Source organism: Lagenorhynchus albirostris, chromosome 7 (genome assembly GCF_949774975.1).
Source record: "Lagenorhynchus albirostris chromosome 7, mLagAlb1.1, whole genome shotgun sequence".
Classification (NCBI taxonomy): domain Eukaryota; kingdom Metazoa; phylum Chordata; class Mammalia; order Artiodactyla; family Delphinidae; genus Lagenorhynchus; species Lagenorhynchus albirostris.
In genome coordinates, this window is record NC_083101.1 from 68515037 (window position 1) to 68535996 (window position 20960).

Here is a 20960-nt window from a genome sequence, read left to right on the forward strand (position 1 = left end):
TTGTTGGCTCAAGATATGGCTTTTCCTGCTAGATGGAGACAGGGCACATGAGGATTCTGTCTTCCAGGAGGACGCTGACCACGAGGAACCCAAAGTAGAGGCCAAACATGATGAAGCCCAGCACTTTGTTCATCCTCCATTTGCAGAGGGCGATGGAGAGGATGACGAAGAGCAGCATGATGAAGAGGAGGACGATGGCGCAGAAGAGGCCGTTGCTGCTGACGGCCACGGGCTGGAACCTGTGAATGGTGGTGTACAGGAGCCAGGGCAGTGGGAGCCTGTGGGGGAGAGAAGCAGGGTAGAAGGGGGCGCAGTCAGGCACGCTGAGGAAGGCACAGGACGGAGCGTTAGCGTCTCGGAATCTGTGATTGGAGACGAGTGTCCTGTTAGGTTCACTAGGACTCAGGCCTGGCTGATGCAGGGAATCATATTTACAAGGAAGTCAGGTGAACTTGAGAAACCCTGATCTATTTCCCAGTCAAATTAGGGAGGACAGAGAGAATGTATTCTACGGTTGAACAAGCTCAAAGACATGGCTGCTGCAGGTGATTTCTGAATTTGATCTGAAATCATTTTTTTGGGTTTCCTTCCTAGTTGAGATTAAAGTGTTGCTCTTAGCCCTAAAGAGGTGAATTGGACGATCTGTACAGGATGACAGGAGGAGATGATAAATGGAGAAAAGGTATGGAAATCTGTGGTGAAAATGACCAAATTATTTTTTTTAAATGGAGACAGAGAATAGCAATCACGCACACGCACGCGCACACACACATACACACACACAGAGACACACACACACACACACACATCCAATTCTGGTGAAGTTGTGGTTGACAGCACTACAAATAGATAAAAACCCTTTGGGGGAAATATGACATTTTTAATACTTTTGACCAATCAATTCTATTGTCAGGGATTAAGCACAAGGAATAATTCGAAATGCAGATGCAATTTTATTCAGAAAGGTGATCATTTCAGTGTTATTTTGAGTAGTGAAAAATCAGGGATAACTTAATCTCTAATAATAGGCAGCTTGTTAAATAGCAAACTATAAGTCAATGTAATTTTATGTAGCTATTAAAAATCATAAACTTATAATGATACAGGTAAATGTTCATGGTATGATTCTATATTTAAAAAGGATAAACATAAACATAGCAATCTAACTTCAATAATAAATTTAAAAAGTGGTGTTGGTTTGTATTTATGTTTTATATATGCTGATATGTTGGTGTGTATTATGCCTTATATATATTTATGCTTTATATGTAGTTTTTAAATCCTTTACCTTGAGTACGTATGAATCCTATAAACAAGAAGCAAATGCTAGCAAGACTATTCAGAAACTGTTACACTCAATATATTGCTAATGACTTTGTAAATTGGTATAAACTCTTGGGAAAGACTTTTTAGAAAAATATACTACATCAATAACCATTGAAATGTTTATAATCTTCAATCCATCAATATTTCTTGCAGAAATTTATCCTAAAAAAATAATTAAAAGAGGAGATGTTTCTGCATAAAGGTGTTCATAAAACACCCATGATACCAGAAAATTGAAAAAAATACAAAGGTCCTACTAAAGGGTAAAGGCTAAACTGAAAGCAACGGGATGGAATATTTTGAAGCTGTAGAATGTTAATTATGAGAGCTATGAAGAAACTTAGAAAAATGGTTGATTTACTAATTTACTAATAGATGCCTACTCTTTGCTAGGTATACATGGCTTTAAAATGGAAAAATAAAAGCCCTCCAACAGGGCAAAATTGATTATTCACTAAGAAAACTTTCTGAAATATTAGGAGAAAAACACACAAAAGTTAAATGTTTCGGGGTAGTAGGATTAGGGGTGATTTTCTTTAAACTTTCATTTAAGTTACAAGATACATAAAATTTAAGAACAATGAACAAAAAGCATCTTGCAATTCACTATAATATTTTTCAAAAACACGACAAATTTGTCTCATAGAACAACTGTAATTTTTCCCAATGTGTAGGATTTTCTCTTTTTGTGCCATAGAATGTTTTCTTTCTGTTTATACAAGATATTGACCAAGAAAACTACTCTAAATGTGTCGGCAGTGGAACTGAGAAACACTGTTTATACTAGGGATGTCTTTCCTTTAAAATACACCTTTTCAGGCATTCACTCACTCATTCACTCGTTCATTCATTCATCCATCCACCCATCCATTCATCCATTCATTCTACAAACATCTGCCAAACCACTGCCATGCATTAAGCATCGTATTAGGCTTTGGGGAGTTCTTGTTCTTGGGGAGTTCACAGTCTAGCAGGCAGACTGATAGACAGGAGCACGACAAGAGTGTGAGATACAGATATACAGAAAGTATACAGGAGCACGAGCCCCCAGGCAAGACTTAAGGGAATCAGAAAAACCAGGATTTGAGTTGACACTGGAAGGGTAAATTGGAGTTTTCCAGACAGACAAGCAGGGAGGGCTCCTGAGGGAGAGATGCCAGCAAAGGAAGAAAGAATGGTAGGAGAGGGCATCTCTGGAACTCAAAGGTGGTTCAGACAGTGGAAGCTCAGAGCAGCGTTTTATGCACAGGTAGTGCTGGAGTTGAGAGCACAGACTCTGTTCAAATCCCAGCTATCTCATTACTAGTTGTGTGAATTCTGTGCCCTTTGGTTTCCTTATCTGAAAAATGGGGATGAAAATACATACGTCATAGGATCGTCGTGTGGCTTAAATAGATAAAAATGTATGTACAGTGCATGTGGTAGATACTGAATGAAAAAATTATTATATAAGGTAGTGGAAAAGATAAAAGAGAACAATATTCAAGATGTTCAATGAGAAAGTAGATCCGTTTTAGTGGTCTTCCAAACTCAGATGCAAGAGCTCAGTTCTTCCGGGAACATAAGGATAATATCCCATGTCTTTCTCAAGGGGCTGTCCTTCAAGGTTATTTATCAGACTACTTTTACTTGGACACATTAAATGAAATGATAGAGATGACAGCATCCCTCCCCAATCGGATCCGCTTGAGATTATTCATATTGAGAACTTCAGTTTGCGTAACTGTAAGAACAGATCTCATCTTCTGACTTTCAAAAAACCTAGAATATCTTCACCAGCACAGATAAAGAAATGATAATGCCAAACCTGCCAGCATTTTCCAAGGAAGGAGATGGGATATTTTTTCTGGGCCTATGTTTGTTCCAGTCTGCTTTCCAATCCAAATCTCATCTGAGGCTGGTGGGGATTTTTATTAGAATTAGAACATGGAAAAAAATACAGTGAAACCACCAGAGCATCTCAGTCACCTATGAATGTTGAATATTCATGACATATAGCCAATGCCATTTTATAGGTGAAATTCTCTTGAAGTATTTCCTACAACACCCACTCCGTATGCAAGTTATGTGTTTCTGCCTGTCTACGGATAACTTATTCTTCATGAAGTTCTCTGAAAATGAAAATTGGAGTTGGTGAAATTGAATGGTACTACCAGTCTTTACTTTCTATTGGTATTGGTTGGTTTCGGGCTCTGAGATCCTGGTCATGTCTTCACAGCTTCTAAGAAGACAAAGACAGTGGTGGAGGTGATGTGCACCTTTATACAACTAGCTCTACTCACCCTACAGTGATGTCAAAAATGTTGCTTCCAACAGAGCTGGACACAGCCATGTCCCCGAGCCCCTTCCGGGCCACTATGACACTGGTGATCAGGTCAGGGATGGAGGTCCCAGCAGCCAAGATGGTCAGACCCATAATCTCTTCACTAATGCCAATTGTCTCTCCAACCTAAAAGCAACGACAGGGACAAACATATGAGTGTCTGAAGTCACAAAACCATCAAAACCACTAACATTTGAATGCAACTCCCTTTTAATGAGTTCTTACTCTGTGCTGTGCTGAGTACTGAGATGATAACAAGGAATAAGGCACCATCATTGATAGAAAGGATTTTATATTTTAATGATATTCAGACCCAAGGGATCAGGAATGTTCACATGAGGATTAAACAGATCATCTCCAAAAAGAGCTATAGAAGACTAGAGTGCAGCCTCTATATGGTTTTTATTAAGACCAGGCAGGGGAAGCAGAAGATCAGAGTTATAAATGCCAACTGGTCATTGGCTACAGGGGCCAGTGCCTGACAATGGCACCAAATCCTGTAGCAGATTTGCCCCTGGATTTATCATTGAAGATTAAGAATTGACACCCAGTGTTCCCATTTTTCCTTAACATTTCCTAGTGTCTATAACCCACTCTTAAACACTTTTAGACTCTACCATTTTCACAGAAAACTTGATTTGGGGTGTTTTTGGGCTTTGTAACACAGGAATGTAAATCAGCAAGGCAGCCATGGAGAAAGCAAGTTAGGGAATCAGAGGACCTTGGTCTAAGGTCTGGCTCTGGAATTTATTAAGTACTTGACCTATTGCTAACTGGACCGATTGGGCAATATCTTTGATCCTCTCTTTCTTTTTTTTTTTCCTTCCAGTTTTATTGAGATATAATTGACATACAGCACTGCATAAATTTAAGGTATAGAACATAATGATTTGACTTACATACATCATGAAATGTTTATCATATGTTTAATGAACATCCATCATCTCAGATAGATATACAATTAAAGAAATAGAAAAAAATTCTTTTTCCTTGTGATGAGAACTCTTAGGATTGAGTCTCTTAACAACTTTCATATATAACACACAGCTGTGTTACTTATATTTTTATCCTCGTTTTCTGATCCATAAAGTGGGTACGATAATACTTACCTTATAAGGTGGTTGTGAGGACTAAATTATAATTTATGGAAAAACCCTTTGTAAATGGGTTTGACAATGATGTATGTCATCATTGAAAAGTGACAGGGGCACATTTATTATATTCTTTTGGTCTTTGCCTTTTAAGACTGATGACTTCTCTTTTGGACAGTTGGTCTAGCCTTCAATGTATGCTCCTCCAGTCTCTTGAGAAATGTGTTTGTCTTCGTGTTGTCTTTCTTTTAAAAGCTTTATGTGTTTTCTGGAGTTGGTGAGCTGCAGTTCTGAAAACTTTTACGACAATTCTTTCAGTTTGGTTTCCTACCTGATGACGTCCAGCATTTTTTGAGAAAATGTAAAGGGCCAAAGTAGCATGTAAGAATAAAGGTTTTGGGGGAATAGAATAAACTTATTTCTTTTTTTAAAAATTGAAATATAGTTGATTTACAATGCTGTGTTAGTTTCAGGTGTCCAGCAAAGTTAGTTTCAAGTGTACAGTTATATATATATATATATATATTTCAGATTCTTTTCCCTTATAGGTTACTACAAAATATTGAGTATAGTTCCCTGTGCTATACAGTAGGTCTTTGTTGGTTATCTATTTTATACATAGTAGTGTGTTTATGTTAATTCCAAACTCCTAATTTATCCCTCCCCCCATTTCCCCTTTGGTAACCATAAGTTTGTTTTCTATGTCTCTGGGTCTATTTCTAGAATAAACCTATTTCTAAATCTCTGTTTTGATTTATAGGAATAGCCTGGTTCCCACTAGCTTAAAAACATAGCTGGGAGCTATTTTTATTTTGATGGTCATGCCTGCTCTAGAGCCTGGTGAGCTGAACTAGTTTACCTATCCTCGTGGTGCACAGATTCACTGCTCCCCATTACAAAGTGACATCTACATGAGCAGGGTCATGGCCTTAATCACTATGGTCTCCCTAATAAGCAGAACATAGCCTGGTACATAGTAGGCTCTCAATACCTATTTGCTGAATAAACAAATCAATCTGCATACTTAGATGATTTTACTAGCATGATTTTTACTGACTCTCCTAGAAAAAGTTAAACAAGAGTTTTGTACAAAAGTGCCCTATTTGAGCAAAATATTCTCCCTGATGACATTTTTTGTTAGATTTGGAGTGAAACACTTTCTTTTTACAAATTTATTTATTTATTCATTTTTGGCCGTATTGGGTCTTTGGTGCTGCGCATGGGCTTTCTCTAGTTGTGGCGAGTGGGGGCTACTCTTCGTTGCGGTGTGCGGGCTTCTCGTTGCGGTGGCTTCTCTTTGTTGCAGAGCACGGGCTCTAGGAGCGCAGGCTTCGGGAGTTGTAGCTTGTGGGCTCAGTAGTTGTGGCGCACGGGCTTAGTTGCTCCGCGGCATGTGGGATCTTCCTGGAACAGTGCTCGATCCTGTGTCCCCTGCATTGGCGGGAGGATTCTTAACCACTGCGCCACTAGGGAAGTCCGTGGAGTGAAACATTTTCAAAGACTGTGAAGATGCTGACTAAATGATTGTCGCCCTCAATAAGTTCCAGACTATCTAATACGTTCTTAGTAATTTAAAATCTGAGAGGGAGTTTTAAAGCAGTGACTATTTAAAAAAAATCTGTATCTGGAGTTTGAATGCCACTACTGACAGAAAATTGCAGAAATTGAAGAGAGGTGTTAATGGTAGTGTGGTTAAGAGTGCTAGCATGGGGTACAAAAAGCCCTGGGTGCAAATCCTAGCCTGCCACTCCTTGGGCACAGTGGCCAACTTCCCTGAGTCTCAGTTTTTCTCATGTGTAAAATGGGGATAATAATATCTACCCTCAGAGTTGTTGGGACGATTGAATGTGATGATGCATATAAAGCAAATAGCAACTAGTGTCAGGCATGAAGAAAATGTTCAATAAATATCAGCTGTGATAACTCAGACACTACTCCTGTCCCTCTCCAACATATCAGCGTGCAACCCTCAGGGTTCCGGCAGCAGGGACAGAAGCTGGTTTAGCAGGGTCAGTTTACAAAGTGGGAAGTCACATGAATCATGACGAATTTTCACTGTACATCAAAACCCTGATGACTCTGGGTGGCTCTAGAAACACTTTCACTGAAGGAGAACCCGTTTTCAGAAGCTCCTTGTGAGTCTCTTTCACTGAAGTGGGCTTTTGGCGAGTCAGAGGCAAGGTGATGGGTGCATGGATGGGACAGCACTCTGATCAAATCGGGGAGCATCAAAGGAGTTTACAGCTAGAAAGGACCTCAGTAGTCTCTTGGGGGAAATTCCTTTGTTTTCTAATAGAAATAAATAGCGAGGCCACTCAGAATCCACGTCCAGTGCTGCTCCCATATTCCATGACCCAGTTCCTTGCTGTGGTTCAGTGAGGATCTGCAAAATGTCATATTGGCTAAATGAGACGTGAGGTTGTATCTGCCTCTTAGCATTAACCGAGAATTAACATCCAGTTAACTAGATGAGGGATAGATTTGAATCACAGGTTTTCTTCACCCATGAAATTTACTAAGATGAAGATTCAAGATGTAAAAACAAAAAACTTCCCAAACTAAAGGAAAGTATGCACAAAGTGTTTTATGTGAAGGGCATTTATTTTTGGCCAAACAGTAGCCAAATAATTGTATTAAATAGCATTTATTATTGGTAAAACTGTGGATAACAAAATAGTTGAGCACCAAATGGTGCACTTGTTATCTTTATAGCTTTTACAGTTTAGAAGTACAAATGACAGAATTAGAGCTACAGACTTAGAACAGAATCTGCTATTTTGATCAGCTGTCTGGATATTTTGAAAGAGAAAAGCATTTCTTTGGAGAAAAGAAAGAGGAATTTCTCATTCATTATTTGCTAGTAAGGCTTCTCTTTATGCACTTTATATTTCTGGGCTCTTTTTAGTAATTATTATTGTTCCAGGCATTGTGTTTGTATTTATCTACAAGGGAATGAAAAGGAAACAGGATTGTGGAATGAAGATAATCATTAAAGAGTAGAGAAAGAGATGGAAGCCTGTAGGATGATGTTTCCTAGGATGACTAAAGAGAAATATCTAGAAAACAATATATTCCAATAAGTGAAAAAAATAACTTTTTTTCCTTTATCAGTACTTGGAAGAATAAAAATGATTATTAGGAAAGGCCATTATATATCTATAAATGGCAAACAAACACTCCTTTTAGCCTGGAAATCTGGAGGCTGAGAAGCAGCTTACCTTCTGCAATGATTTCTGCTGGGTATCGGTAGCAAACATCTTTCAACAAATGTAGAAAATTATGACTTTGGGGCAAACAGAACTTCTTCAGGGGGCCGAGGATTTTTGGAAATATTAAGGAAGAGTAATCTGAGGTCAAATGTCAGTAAAATAACTGTGATAGGAATAATATAAAATATATTGTAGGAATAATGCTTGTTTTATCAGCCAACATTTCCAGTGGATTTTGTCAGTGATGCCATATCTTCTTTCTGAAAAAATTAAGGTCTAATTTCCATACAGTAAAATTCACCCTTTAAAAAGAGCATACTGTTCTGTGAGCTTTGACAAATATATGCAATCCTGTTTCTCCACATCCTCATCAACAAATGGTTATTGTCTGTCTTTTTGGTTGTAGTCATCCTAATGGTTGTGAAGTGGTATCTTATGTTTATTTTTATTGATTGATTGATTGATTGATTGATTGATTGCGGTACGTGGGCCTCTCACTGTTGTGGCCTCTCCTGCTGCGGAGCACAGGCTCCGGACGTGCAGGCTCAGCGGCCATGGCTCACGGGCCCAGCCGCTCCATGGCATGTGGGATCCTCCCGGACCGGGGCACGAACCCGTGTCCCCTGCATCGGCAGGCGGACTCCCAACCACTGTGCCACCAGGGAAGCCCCTTATGTTTATTTTTAAACAACTTTATTGAGATATAATTCACATACCCTAAAAGTCACCTATTTAAAGTATATGATTCAGCGGTTTTTTAGTATATTTATAGAGTTGTGCAACTATCACCATCAATTTTTCGTCATTCCAAGAAGAAACTCTATACCCGTTAGCAGTCACTTCTCATTGCCCTCCAACCCCCCCAACCCTAGGCAACTGTTACCTACTTTCTGCCTCTACAGATTTGCCTGTTATTCACATTTCATATAAATGGAATCATACAGCATGTGAGCTCTTGTGACCGGCTGTTTTCACTTAGCATAATATTTTAGAGGTTCATTTACACTGTAGCATGTATCAGTATTTCATTCATTTTTATTGTAGAATAATATTCCATTGTGTGGATATACCACATTTTATTTACCCATACAAGTTGATGGACACCTGGATTGTTTCTACTTTTTGGCCATTATGAATGATGCTGCTGTGAACATTTGTGTATAAATTGTGCAGATGTTTTCATTTCTCTTGGGTATATAGACAGTGGAATCACTGGATCATATGGTAACTCTATGCTTAACATTTTGTGGAACTGCCAAGCTGTCTACAAAGTGGCTGCAGTGTTTTACATTCTTACCAGAAATATATCAGGGTTCCAATTTCTATACATCCTCTCTAACACTTGTTATTTTCTGTCTTTTTGATTATGTCCATCCAAGTGAGTGTGAAGTGGTATCTCACTGTGGTTTTAATTTGCATTCTCTAATGAATAACGATGTTGAATATCTTTGCTTGTGCTTATTAGCCATTTGCATACCTTTCTTGGTGAAATATCTACCCAAATCTTTTGTCCATCTTAAACATTAAGATGCCTGTAGACGCTTGCCTTCTCTATTATTGAGCTTCAAGAGCTTTTTATATATCCTGGATACAAGTGCTTTATCAGAGAGAGATGATTTGCAAATATTTTCTCTCAGTCTGTGGTTTGTCTTTCCAATTTCTGGGGTTTTTTTTTGGCTGTGCCACGTGGCTTATGGGATCTCAGTTCCCCAACCAGGGACTGAACCTGGGCCCTCGGCAGTGAGAGCGCAGAGTTCTAACCACTGGACAGGCAGGGAATTGCCTGTCTTTCCATTTTTTAAATGAGGTTTTCTGAAGAGCAGAAGTTTTACTTTTGATGACATTTAGTTAATCAATTTTTCTTTTTTATGGATCATGGTTTGGTGTTATATCATAGAACTCTTTGCCTATCCCATGGTTATGGGGATTTTCTGTTTTCTTCTAGATGTTTTTAGCTCTTACGTTTAGAACTATCGTGCATTTTGAGTTAAGTTTTGAGTATCGCAGGTGGTAAATGTCTAAGTTCATTTATTTTGGCATAGAGAAATCCAATTATTCCAGCAGCATTTGTTGAGAAGTCTATCCACATATGTCCTTGGTGTATATTTCCTTATTTCAAATTGCTATATTTCTGTTAAGTATAATAATTTTAAGGGTATATTAGACAAAGAATACAAGTGGGCAGTTGGAATTTATGTAGTTTATAATAGAGATTAAAAGCATGAGTTTTGGAGCTGCAGAGTGCTGGGTTAGAATCTCAGTTCTGCTTTTTACTACCTAAATGATCCTGGGCATTTTTTTAAAAATTAGCTCTAAGCTTAACTCTTTATCTGTAAACTGTGGATAATAATAGTACCTCCCTCATAGAAATTATACCCATGTACAGGGACAAAGGGATGTGAATTACCTGACATGTAGTATACATTCAGTCAATAATGGTAACCATTACTATCTTTGAGAATGTAAGACCTTTGCATCGCATTCCTCCATTCATGTGTTGCAACGAACAATTCCTGAGAGTTTATTCTGGGGATGGGCATTATGACTGGTATTGAATTAAAAGTAGTAAAAGGGAAATACATCATCATTTTTGTAAATGGAGGCTCAAGGAAGAGACCATTTTGTCTCCAGTTCTTTCCCTAAGAGCCAGTTGGATGAGAACATGAGACATGAGGTGAGTGGCTGCCCAAGAGAAAGTAAGTGCTGCTGAGCCAGGAAAAACTCTGACATTCCTCCAGGCCTGGGTTGGCCTGGCTTCAGGCTGTAGAGGGCAAGAAGCAGTGAGACTTGCCTTTCCTCCACATGGCTGTCTGGGGCTATGCCGATTTGAGTCCACACTATAGGGAAAGGCCAGGAGACGAGGGAAAGTTAAGTGGAATAAATTCCTTTAGTCCTAGAATATGTAATTTGTTAGATGCAATACTGTTGTGACAGTTTCAGAAAGCAAACACACTGGTTAGCCACTTAGCAACCAAGAGAAAATCCAGGCAGATGTGTGTCACTCTCAAGGCATTACCTGATGTGCCCACCAGACCATCAAGTAAGAGAATACTGCGATCCAGGTGATGGAGCCGAAGAACGTGATGGGAAAAAACTTCCTTGATGACTGAAAGAGAACCAGAAAGAGGAGAGAATGTGAGTGCTAACTGAGGTGATCTGATAGCTCAAAGCCAAGACCACCAATTCAGCAACTTCTCCCTCACTGCCCGCAGTCCTGGTAGAATTAGCAATCAAAATAAATGACCAAGCGTTGGTCAAGCTGGGATGTTAAGATTCTCTCTTGAGGATGTGAAATTGGTGGAAGCCAAACCATCCCAAAGCTAGTTTCTGAGATGGAAGTCTTTTGAAGAGAATGTCTGTTCCTGTTGCTGGTTTCTCAGAGGCTCTCTGCTCCTGCCCTTTCCAAGGCTTGGTTTCTCAGTCTTGCCTTCAATCCCTCAATTCCCCACATTCTCTCTCCCTCTCCTGCTCCCTTTTCTACCTTCTCTTCGATTTCATGAGAATCAGTTTCTATTGCTTCAACCCATGTATCCTAATAATCCATATGCCAGAAAGCCTACGGGATTAATTACATTTAACAAGAAGGATCAATAGTTTCCAAAATACATTGGCTCATTTTACGGTCCCCTGAATTATGAGGAAAAGCCACACAGAAGGAGCCATCACCACAATTAATACAGATTCCTGAGGATGGCCAGTCTCCAGGACGTTGGAGCCACACAAGTATCAACAGCAGATGCTCGCTTGTGCTGCTCTCCACGGGGGTGGCACAGTAGACGTTCTTGGGAATGCTTTTTCTCCTGTTCTCCACCCCTAACTATGTTCTATCCAATTATGCTTCTAGCCCTGGGCTTTGTGCAATCTCAGGCTTATAGTATGAGCACTTTTAAAGTTTCTTTCAAACATCAGCCAAAATCAGACACTCAAAATGCAGTGTTTCTTATCCATCCCACTATAGGGAAACCCACGCTTGCACCGGATGGTAGTGGTGTCCTGTTGATGCCCTTTTTGCAAAACTGGGATCCTTTAAAACATGCTCAGATAACAGGATGCTCTCAGAGAGTCTCTCATTTATCATTGCCAAACACTTTTTCTTTCAAAGCTTTCCACTTTGAGAAACAATCTCATTTTTTGCTTTGATAACGCCATCCAATTTTGTCCCGAGAAATGAATCCTGGAGTTGACCTGGATGAAAGCTATCTCACTTGTCTGAAGAGCTGACCTTGGGAAGTCACATAGAACACTTCTGCCATGGCTTTTGAGAGCTTCATTAAAAGGAAAAGGTAAACCTGTATATGGTAATTTTTGAATATCTTTAACGATGAACACAGTCTATTGCCCCAAACAGGCTTATGTTCTCTCTATTAATTTCAAGTTTTTAATATATGTTTTCATTATCATTCACATGGTTCTATTAAATTTCACAATAACCATTTCTTTCTTTCAGTGGTTGTGGTTTTTCTTGGGCCTTTTGTTAGCTGGGATGTCTGGAAGACCAGTGGGCTTGATTAAATTGGGGAAAGCATTAACCACGGTGAGTAGCCACCACCTTATTCTTAAATGCTTCCCCCTACTCCTTCCCTTTCTTCGAAGGAAAATATTTCAGCCAAAGACTCAGACTCCTTCTGGGGACCTAAGCACTATTTAATGGGTTATGGGAAAAAAAGTCATCAAATTTTCAAAGTGGAGCTTGAGACATTCGCTTCGAAAGCAAATTCCTTTAAAGCAAGGGGTTCAGCTGGATTCTGGAGACCAGATTCCCTGAGCCTTGGAATTGCCAGTGCCAAGAAATCAATTTTTCCCAGGCAAGGCATTCAGCTGATTAGAGTCCCTATTCTTTTCCTCTGGCCGCAGGTCACTGTTTCAGGATCCTAGGTGTGATGAGGGCTTCATCTCCCACGCCATGCTCTATCACAGGGAAGAGAAGGGCCCCCTCTTGTGATGTGGGACCACCCATGTGGTTTGAGCAGTAGCCAATCCTTAGCTTGACTTTGAGCATCCTGGGAGGGAACAGAGTACCATCTCCACACTTTATGACATGGCACGTGGACTGGATATCCTGGGAGAGTCCTCATTTCATAGGTATGGCCCCTTTCCAGGTTAGCTCACTTACTAAGTATGTAACTATTATTTTATTATTGTTTAATTTTTTTGTACCTTTGCATGTCTGTTCATTGATACAGCATCACAAGTCAGAATCAAATTATTTGAACATATTTCTCATCTAAAAAATATCATCCCTGAACCATAGACCATTCCCAGTCAAAAGGCAGAAAGTAAGGAATCGGACTAAGGATTTAAAGGTGCTAAGTTTACACCAACATATTATTGAAAACCTCTGTGTTTCAAAATTTGATGCTTATGAGTCTTAATCAAGAAGCCGATTAGTCATTAGTGGACATCTAAAGGTACCTAGTATTGGATTAGGAACTCATTGAAAAAAAGGTTTAAAAATATTTTTTCTTTGTAAAATTTCAGGTCTTCATCATTAACTAGGGGTAGGTAAAGGCTGGGCACTTACGCTGTACCCAGATCTTGAACTAGACATGAAATTCAAATCTAGGTCTCTCTGACTATATAAGCACGCATTCCTAGATGTTAGGAATCTAGGTTATACTCATTCCTAAAGAAAGACAGGGCCGATAATGCTCAAAATATACCCGACTTTGGACACATAATGATCATCATCATCATAATACTAGCCTATGCTCTGAATGTCAGCAAATAAAGAGCCTCAGGGAAATACAGACTAGCATTCCAGCTGTACAACCGTCTGCCTCACCCAGCCTCCCATATTGTTCCTGCTTTGGAAGCATCAACCTTTCATGCATCAACAGTTTGGTTAAGTGTTTCCCCGACTGTCAAAGTACCTTACCATTTCCAATCTCACAGCCCAGGTAATTCCTTCTTTCGTTTTTTTCTGGACTATTTCCCTTCTTTGGACTCTGTGGTCTCATTCCAGTTATCACTGCCCAGTAGCACGTGTACTCTTATTTAGTTACCAGTCTCATTGGAAGGAAGAAAAGAGCTCCTGAAGCCAAGGTCTGATGTGTCAATTTATGGTTAGTAATGGCGGTTCATCCTGACATCTGCTGGGATGGACCTCATACCAATTAGCAAAAAGCAAATTGTATCCATGTGTTGGCTGGCACATGTGTCCATTTGGTTCCAATGTAATGGTTTACTTGTATAATTGACAGCTAATATTCTCATTAGAAGTTTTTAGTACATCAGAGTGATATTTTCTTGGCTTAAAAAACATTACTGGACATTAGCTGGTCGCACAAATTGGCTATCTCCTAACTTATTTAAATTCGACAAATATTCACTAAGCATCTCCTCTGTGCAAGGTTCTGGGGCATACCTATTTAACAGAGTTCTCCAAAGCAATCCTGTTAAAGATTAAAAGTATGGTCTCTGGATTACTATGACCAGTACTGAAATCCTTGCTCATCAATTACCAGCTCTGTGCCCTGAGACAAATTATTTAATCACTCTAAATCTCAGTTACTTTCTCTGTAAAATGGGAGGAATAACAATGTCTAGTAGTTCTGAGGATTTCCACACACATGAAGTGTCTAGCAAACTGCCTGGCACAGAACAAGTGCTTGGATAGTAATGGCAGATGTTATTAGACAATATTAAGCTCATTTTGATTTTTAAGAGTTAAGAAAACAAACTCAGGGAGGTGAAAGTGACTGCAGAGATATGGCCTAGAGTCTTGGCTTTGCTTCTTATTAGCTGGTTTTGCTTGGACAAGTCACTCAACTTCTCAGGGCCTCAATCACTCCATCCTTGCTAGAACCGTGCTTGGTACATAGTAGACACAATAAATACTTGGTGAATGAACCAATGCATGACAGAAATTGCAAAAACCTAGCTGGGTTCTGAAGCACCTTCCTAGCTCTGATGGGTCATATTTTGATATCTCATGAGATGCATTCTTGTTTTGTAAGAACATCCATCCTAGGCCATGAGAAAATAAAACTTTTGGGGTCTTTGCTTCCTTTATTATTTTCAATTTTCATCAAAGACATATTCCTCATTAAGGTTTGCATTTCAGTTCTTGTACTTCTAAAAGCCATTAATTTAAAAAAACTATAAAAGTGAAGCCCACCATTAATTATCTGAGCTGGAAGAATGCATAATTCAACAAGCACTGTCATATAATTTGCATATAAATGAAGTGTAAATAAAAGCAAGTGGGAGTATTATTTACTCTGAAACTAGATGTATACCTTAAAAAAAAATCGGGGAGGGGAAGATGGCGGAAGAGTAAGATGTGGAGATCACCGTCCTCCCCACAGATACACCAGAAATACATCTACACGCGGAGCAACTCCTACAGAACACCTACTGAATGCTGGCAGAAGACCTCAGACCTCCCAAAAGGCAAGAAACCCCCTACGTACCTGGGTAGGGCAAAAGAAAAAAAGAAAAAACAGAGACAAAAGAATAGGGACGGGACCTGCACGAGTGGGAGGGAGCTGTGAAGGAGGAAAGGTTTCCACACACTAGGAAGCCCCTTTGCGGGCAGAGCTTGCGGGAGGCGGAGGGGGGAGCTTTAGAGCCATGGAGGAGAGCACAGCAACAGGGGTGCGGAGGGCAAAGCGGGGAGATTCCCACACAGAGGATCGGTGCCGACCGGCACTCACCAGCCCGAGAGGCTTGTCTGCTCATCCGCCGGGGCGGGAGGGTCTGCGAGCTGAGGCTCGGGCTTTGGTCGGAGCGCAGGGAGAGGACTGGGGTTGGCTGCGTGAACACAGCCTGCAGGAGGGAGTCTGGGAAAAGGTCTGGAGCTGCTGAAGAGGCAAGAGACTTTTTCTTCCCTCTTTGTTTCCTGGTGCGCGAGGAGAGGGGTTTAAAAGCGCTGCTTAAAGGAGCTCCAGAGACGGGCGCGAGCCGCGGCTGAAAGCACGGACCCCAGAGGCAGGCATGAGACGCTAAGGCTGCTGCTGCTGCCACCAAGAAGCCTGTGTGCGAACACAGGTCACTATCCACACCCTGCGTCTGGGGAGCCTGTGCAGCCCGCCACTGCCAGGTTCCCGGGATCCAGGGACAACTTCCCCGGGAGAAAGCACGGCGGGCCTCAGGCTGGTGCAACGTCACGCCAGCCTCTGCCGCCGCAGGCTCGCCCCGCACTCCGTGCCCCTCCCTCCCCCCGGCCTGAGTGAGCCAGAGCCCCCGAATCAGCGGCTCCTTTAACCCTGTCCTGTCTGAGCAAAAAACAGACGCCCTCCAGCGACCTACACGCAGAGGCGGGGCCAAATCCAAAGCTGAGCCCTGGGAGCTGTGAGAACAAAGAAGCGAAAGGGAAATCTCTCCCAGCAGCCTCAGGAGCAGCGGATTAAAGCTCCACAATCAACTTGATGTACCCTGCATCTGGGGAATACATGAATAGACAACGAGTCATCCCAAATTGAGGAGGTGGGCTTCGAGAGCAAGATCTATGATTTTTTTCCCCTTTTCCTCTTTTTGTGAGGGTGTATGTGTATGCTTCTGTGTGAGATTTTGTCTGTATAGCTTTGCTTCCACCATTTGTCCTAAGGTTCTATCTGTCCCTTTTTTTTCCTAAATATTTTTTAATTTAATAACTTTATTATATTTTACTTTATTTTATTTTACTGTATCTTCTTTCTTTCTTTCCTTTTTCCTTCCTTCCCTCCTTCCTTCCTTCCTCCCTCCCTCCCTCCTTTCTTTCTTTCCTTCTTCCTTCCTTCCCTCCTTTCTTTCTTTCTTTCTTCCTACTTCTACTAATTCTTTCTCTCCACTTTTTCTCCATTTTATTCTGAGCCATGTGGATGAAAGGCTCTTGGTGCTGCAGCCAGGAGTCAGTGCTGTGTCTCTGAGATGGGAGAGCCAACTTCAGGACACTGGTCCACAAGGGACCTCCCAGCTCCACTTAATATCAAATGGCAAAAATCTCCCAGAGATCCTCCATCTCAACACCAGCACCCAGCTTCACTCAACCACCAGCAAGCTACAGTGCTGGACATCCTATGCCAAACAACTAGCAAGACAGGAACACAACCCCACCCATTAGCAGAGAGGCTGCCTAAAATCATAATAAGTCCACAGACACCCCAAAACACACCACCAGATGTGGACCTGCCCACCAGAGAGACAAGATCCAGCCTCATCCACCAGAACACAGGCACTAGTCCCCTCCACCAGGAAGCCTACACAACCCACTGAACCAACCTCAGCCACTGGGGACAGACACCAAAAACAATGGGAACTACGAACCTGCAGCCTGTGAAAAGGAGACCCCAAACACAGTACTTTCACCAACGGACAGATCATCCAAAATGAAAATAAATAAGGAAACACAAGCTTTAAATGATACATTAAACAAGATGGACTTAATTGATATGTATAGGCCACTCCATCCAAAAACAACAGAATACACATTTTTCTCAAGTGCTCATGGAACATTCTCCAGGATAGATCATATCTTGGGTCACAAATCAAGCCTTGGTAAATTTAAGAAAATTGAAATTGTATCAAGTATCTTTTCCAACCACAACGCCATGAGACTAGATATCAATTACAGGAGAAGATCTGTAAAAAATACAAACACATGGAGGCTAAACAATACACTACTTAATAACGAAGTGATCACTGAAGAAATCAAAGAGGAAATCAAAAAATACCTAGAAACAAATGGCAATGGAGACACGACGACCCAAAACCTATGGGATGCAGCAAAAGCAGTTCTAAGAGGGAAGTTTATAGCAATACAAGCCCACCTTAAGAAACAGGAAACGTCTTGAATAAACAACCTAACCTTGCACCTAAAGCAATTAGAGAAAGAAGAAGAAAAAACCCCAAAGTTAGCAGAAGGAAAGAAATCATAAAAATCAGATCAGAAATAAATGAAAAAGACATGAAGGAAACAATAGCAAAGATCAATAAAACTACAAGCTGGTTCTTTGAGAAGATAAACAAAATAGGTAAACCATTAGCCAGACTCATCAAGAAAAAAAGGGAGAAGACTCAAATCAATAGAATTAGAAATGAAAAAGGAGAAGTAACAACTGACACTGCAGAAATACAAAAGCTCATGAGAGATTACTACAAGCAACTCTATGCCAATAAAATGGACAACCTGGAAGAAATGGACAAATTCTTAGAAATGCACAACCTGCCAAGACTTAATCAGGAAGAAATAGAAAATATGAACAGACCAATCACAGGCACTGAAATTGAAACTGTGATTAAAAATCTTCCAACAAACAGAAGCCCAGGACCAGATGGCTTCACAAGGCAAATTCTATCAAACATTTAGAGAAGAGCTAACACCTATCCTTCTCAAACGCTTCCAAAATATAGCAGAGGGAGGAACACTCCCAAATTCATTCTACGAGGCCACCATCACCTTGATACCAAAACCAGACAAGGATGTCACAGAGAATGAAAACTACAGGCCAATATCACTGATGAACATGGATGCAAAAATCCTCAACAAAATACTAGCAAACAATCCAACAGCACATTAAAAGGATCATACACCATGATCAAGTGGGGTTTATTCCAGGAATGCAAGGATTCTTCAATATACACAAATCTATCAATGTGATACACCATATTAACAAATTGAAGGAGAAAAACCATATGATCATCTCAATAGATGCAGAGAAAGCTTTTGACAAAATTCAACACCCATTTATGATAAAAACCCTGCAGAGAGTAGGCATAGAGGGAACTTTCCTCAACATAATAAAGGCCATATATGACAAACCCACAGCCAACATTGTCCTCAATGGTGAAAAACTGAAAGCATTTCCACTAAGATCAGGAACAAGACAAGGTTGCCCACTCTCACCACTCTTATTCAATATAGTTTTGGAAGTTTTAGCCACAGCAATCAGAGAAGAAAAGGAAATAAAAGGAATCCAAATTGGAAAAGAAGAAGTAAAGCTGTCACTGTTTGCAGATGACATGATACTATACATAGAGAATCCTAAAGATGCTACCAGAAAACTACTAGAGCTAATCAATGAATTTGGTAAAGTTGCAGGATACAAAATTAATGCACAGAAATCTCTGGCATTCCTATACACTAATGATGAAAAATCTGAAAGTGAAATCAAAGAAAACACTCCCATTTGCCATTGCAACAAAAAGAATAAAATATCTAGGAATAAACCTACCTAAGGAGACAAAAGACCTGTATGCAGAAAATCATAAGACACTGATGAAAGAAATTAAAGATGATACAAATAGATGGAGAGATATACCATGTTCTTGGATTAGAAGAATCAACATTGTGAAAATGACTCTACTGCCCAAAGCAATCTACAGATTCAATGCAATCCCTATCAAACTACCACTGGCATTTTTCACAGAACTAGAACAAAAAATTTCACAATTTTTATGGAAACACAAAAGACCCCGAATATCCAAAGCAATCTTGAGAACGTAAAACGGAGCTGGAGGAATCAGACTCCCTGACTTCAGACTATACTACAAAGCTACAGTAATCAAGACAGTATGGTACTGGCACAAAAACAGAAATATAGATCAATGGAACAGGATAGAAAGCCCAGAGATAAACCCACACACATATGGTCACCTTATCTTTGATAAAGGAGGCAGGAATGTACAGTGGAGAAAGGACAGCCTCTTCAGTAAGTGGTGCTGAGAAAACTGGACAGGTACATGTAAAAGTATGAGATTAGATCACTCCCTAACACCATACACAAAAATAAGCTCAAAATGGATTAAAGACCAAAATGTAAGGCCAGAAACTATCAAACTCTTAGAGGAAAACATAGGCAGAACACTCTATGACATAAATCACAGCAAGATCCTTTCTGACCCACCTCCTAGAGAAATGGAAATAAAAACAAAAATAAACAAATGGGACCTAATGAAACTTCAAAGCTTTTGCACAGCAAAGGAAACCATAAACAAGACCAAAAGACAACCCTCAGAATGGGAGAAAATAGTTGCAAATGAAGCAACTGACAAAGGATTAATTTCCAAAATTTACAAGCAGCTCAATAACAAGAAAACAAACAACCCAATCCAAAAATGGGCAGAAGATCTAAATAGACATTTCTCCAAAGAAGATATACAGACTGCCAACAAGCACATGAAAGAATGCTCAACATCATTAATCATTAGAGAAATGCAAATCAAAACTATAATGAGATATCATCTCACACCAGTCAAAATGGCCATCATCAAACAATCTAGAAACAATAAATGCTGGAGAGGGTGTAGAGAAAAGGGAACACTCTTACACTGCTGGTGGGAATGTGAATTGGTTCAGCCACTATGGAGAACAGTACGGAGGTTCCTTAAAAAACTACAAACTACCATATGACCCAGCAATCCCACTACTGGGCATATCCCCTGAGAAAACCATAATTCAAAAAGAGTCATGTACCAAAATGTTCATTGCAGCTCTATTTACAATAGCCCGGAGATGGAAACAACCTAAGTGCCCATCATTGGATGAATGGATAAAGAAGGTGTGGCACATATATACAATGGAATATTACTTAGCCATAAAATGAAATGAAATTTAGCTATTTGTAATGAGGTGGATAGACCTAGAGTCTGTCATACAGAGTGAAGTACGTCAGAAAGAGAAAGAGAAATACCGTATGCTAACACATATATATGGAATTCAAGAAAAAGAAAATGTCATGAAGAACCTAGGGGTAAGAGAGGAATAAAGACACAGACCTACTGGAGAATGGACTTGAGGATATGGGGAGGGGGAAGGGTGAGCTGTGACAAAGCGAGAGAGAGGCATGGACATATATACACTAACAAACGTAAGGTAGATAGCTAGTGGGAAGCAGCCACATAGCACAGGGATATCAGCTCGGTGCTTTGTGACCGCCTGGAGGGGTGGGATAGGGAGGGTGGGAGGGAGGGAGATGCAGGAGGGAAGAGAGATGGGAACATATGTATATGTATAACTGATTCACTTTGTTATAAAGCAGAAACTAACACATCATTGTAAAGCAATTATACCCCAATAAAGATGTTAAAAAA

At 40.2% G+C, this 20960-nt stretch overlaps 2 protein-coding genes across 3 annotated transcripts in view; one reads left to right on the forward strand and one right to left on the reverse strand.

Moving 5' to 3' along the window:
• Positions 1-1069, forward strand: part of ACER2 (alkaline ceramidase 2) — a 71787-nt gene extending 70718 nt beyond the window's left edge. Inside the window, exon 6 of the mRNA XM_060155128.1 lies at positions 68-1069. Coding sequence (XP_060011111.1) covers positions 68-98 — 31 coding nt within the window. The 3' untranslated portion in view covers positions 99-1069. The remainder of the gene's footprint in view (positions 1-67) is intronic.
• SLC24A2 (solute carrier family 24 member 2) overlaps positions 29-20960 on the reverse strand; it is a 240407-nt gene continuing 219475 nt past the window's right edge. For both annotated transcript variants that reach the window (XM_060155123.1, XM_060155122.1), the window contains 3 exons: positions 10966-11055; positions 3609-3775; positions 29-278 (listed from right to left, as the gene is read on the reverse strand). In XM_060155123.1, coding sequence (XP_060011106.1) covers positions 29-278; positions 3609-3775; positions 10966-11055 — 507 coding nt within the window. The remainder of the gene's footprint in view (positions 279-3608; positions 3776-10965; positions 11056-20960) is intronic.